The sequence below is a fragment of the Callithrix jacchus genome, chromosome 1 (assembly GCF_049354715.1).
Source record: "Callithrix jacchus isolate 240 chromosome 1, calJac240_pri, whole genome shotgun sequence".
Classification (NCBI taxonomy): Eukaryota; Metazoa; Chordata; class Mammalia; order Primates; family Cebidae; genus Callithrix; species Callithrix jacchus.
This window is the reverse complement of record NC_133502.1, coordinates 128,273,964-128,276,295: the sequence shown is the minus strand read 5'-3', so window position 1 is coordinate 128,276,295 and position 2,332 is coordinate 128,273,964. Positions and strand designations below refer to the sequence as shown.

The 2,332-nt window shown below is 36.5% G+C and overlaps 1 protein-coding gene across 1 annotated transcript; it reads left to right on the top strand.

Annotated features, from left to right (window-relative positions):
* Positions 1–1,171: 1,171 nt before the first annotated feature.
* LOC100390201 (interferon alpha-5-like) lies at positions 1,172–2,094 on the top strand. Its single transcript, XM_002742972.6, has one exon. It carries the CDS (start codon positions 1,334–1,336, stop codon positions 1,901–1,903), a length of 570 nt encoding a protein of 189 aa, XP_002743018.1. The 5' UTR covers positions 1,172–1,333; the 3' UTR covers positions 1,904–2,094.
* Positions 2,095–2,332: the final 238 nt, after the last annotated feature.

The window sequence follows — 2,332 nt, the reverse complement described above, 5'->3', positions numbered from 1 at the left end:
TTCCTGATGTAAAAGGGAAACATGATGAAAGATCTTCAGAGAGCTTGAGGACTAAGATTCACCCAGCTACACATGTAGCCAGAGCAGTAGCATCAACAAGATTTTCAGTGGCCTCCTCCATCTTTATAACAATGGTCCTAGTGATGTTCTTAGGCCTCCCTGCAGCATTAATGGCTGTGAACCACCAAAGAGCCAAGGTCTGATCAGTAGGGGAATCTTAATGCTTCAGAGACAATGAGGTTAGGGAGGGATAACATTAAGAGAAATGCCTGATGTAGGTGACGGGAGTATGGAGACAGAAAACCACCATGGCATGTGTGTACCTATGCAACGATCCTGCAAGATCTGCACATTTATCCCAGGACTTAAAGTACAATTAAAAAAAAAAAAAAGATCAGCGCTGCAAACATATGGCAAATAGGCGCTGTGATTGGAGAACTTTCCAAGGTTTACTAGATGTTAAAGCCATATCATGAGAGGTGTCCACTGCATACAATATGTGTTGACATTTGCTGTATTGTGGATGTTGCTTATGTTAGATCCTTAGCACTTCCGAATGTGTTGTGGGCTTCGAGAATCAAATAAGAATACTTCATATTATATTATTTAATTACACTAATGTTGTTCAACATATCATTAATTGTTTCAACACTGAGAAGAGAACAATCTTGATAATATCTGGATGAATATCTAGCGCTAGTGAAGTTAAAAGTTTCCCCCATGAAGTAAAAAGTTAAGGGCACTAACAGTTAATATTAAAAAATAATTTAAACAGTCTTTAGGAGTTTTGAATGACTTTTAAGTATTTTATTTTGTATTATTATGTATTTTTATAACATTAATTTGGTTGTGTAATTTAACACATTACAATTTATTTAAGTTGAATACATTATATAAAATTCACTTTAAAAATTTAGCTATGAAGTTAAGTTAAATATCCATGGATTTTAAATTTAACTAACTTTTAGCTTAAAATGTTTGTTTGGTTATTCTTAACCCTCCATTGAATAAAAACATTAAACTTTATACTACTTATATATAAACATGTGTATATAGAACATCAGCAGATGTATAATATATCTATGTTATTAAATATTAGTGGGGCTTTGAATTACAGAGAAATTTCTAAAAAGACTTTGGGGAATAATGAAAAAAGAAAGTGGTTGAGGAAAGCAAAAACAGAAATAGAAAGTAAGAGAGGGGTGTTCAGAAAATGGAAATTCGTGTGTTCCCTATTTAAGGCTATACACAGAGTAAGGTCTTCAGAGACTCTAAAGTCCAAGGTTCAGAGTCGTTCATCTCAACCAGCCCAGTAGCCTCTGAAACAACCTCAATGGCCTTGCCCTTTACTTTATTGATGGCCCTAGTCATGCTCTGCTGCAAGGCCATCTGCTCTCTGGGCTGTGATTTGCCTCAGGCCCACAGCCTGAGTAACAGGAGGGCCTCCATACTCCTGGCACAAATGAGGAGAATCTCTCCTTTCTCTTGCCTGAAGGACAGACAGGACTTTGTTTTCCCTCAAGAGGTGTTTGTTGGTGACCACTTCCAGAAGGCTCAAGCTATCTTCGTCCTCCATGAGATGATCCAGCAGACCTTCAACCTCTTTAGCACAAAGGACTTGTCCGTTACTTGGGATGCAACCCTTTTAGACACATTTTACACTGAACTTTACAAGCAGCTGAATGACTTGGAAGCCTGTGTGATGGAGAGGATTGGAGTGGAAGGGACTCCCCTGATGAATGCGGACTCCATCCTGGCTGTGAGGAAATACTTCGAAAGAATCACTCTCTATCTGACAGAAAAGAAACACAGCCCTTGTGCCTGGGAGGTTGTCAGAGCAGAAATCATGAGATCCTTCTCTTTATTGACCAGCCTGCAAGAAAGATTAAGAAGGAAGGAATGAAAACTGGTTCAACATGGAAATGACTGTCATTTCCATGACTAATACATCAACTCACACGTACATGAATTCTGCCATTTCTCATGTTTACTACATCCATGACATGAGTTGATCAAAATTTTCAAATGTTTTCAGGAGTGTTAAGCAACATCATGTTCAGCTCTGCAGGAACCAGTCCCTTACAGACGACCATGCGGATGGATCTATTTATCTAAATATTTATTTAACTATTTATAATATTTAAAGTTTTCTTTTCATATATTATGTATTTTTACTCTGTAGTTAATATAACCATATATGTTCTTTGTATTTAGTCAATATATTATTTTGCTTTTTTCATTAAATTTTTACTATGGAAAACTCCTTGTATTTGTTTATTCTTTAAAATGAAACTCCAAGCCTGATTATTCAACCTGATTAAAAAACAGATGA

Coding starts and splice junctions, on each gene's coding strand:
- LOC100390201 (XM_002742972.6), top strand. CDS start 1,334: ATGGCCTTGCCCTTTACTTTATTGATGGCCCTAGTCATGCTCTGCTGC.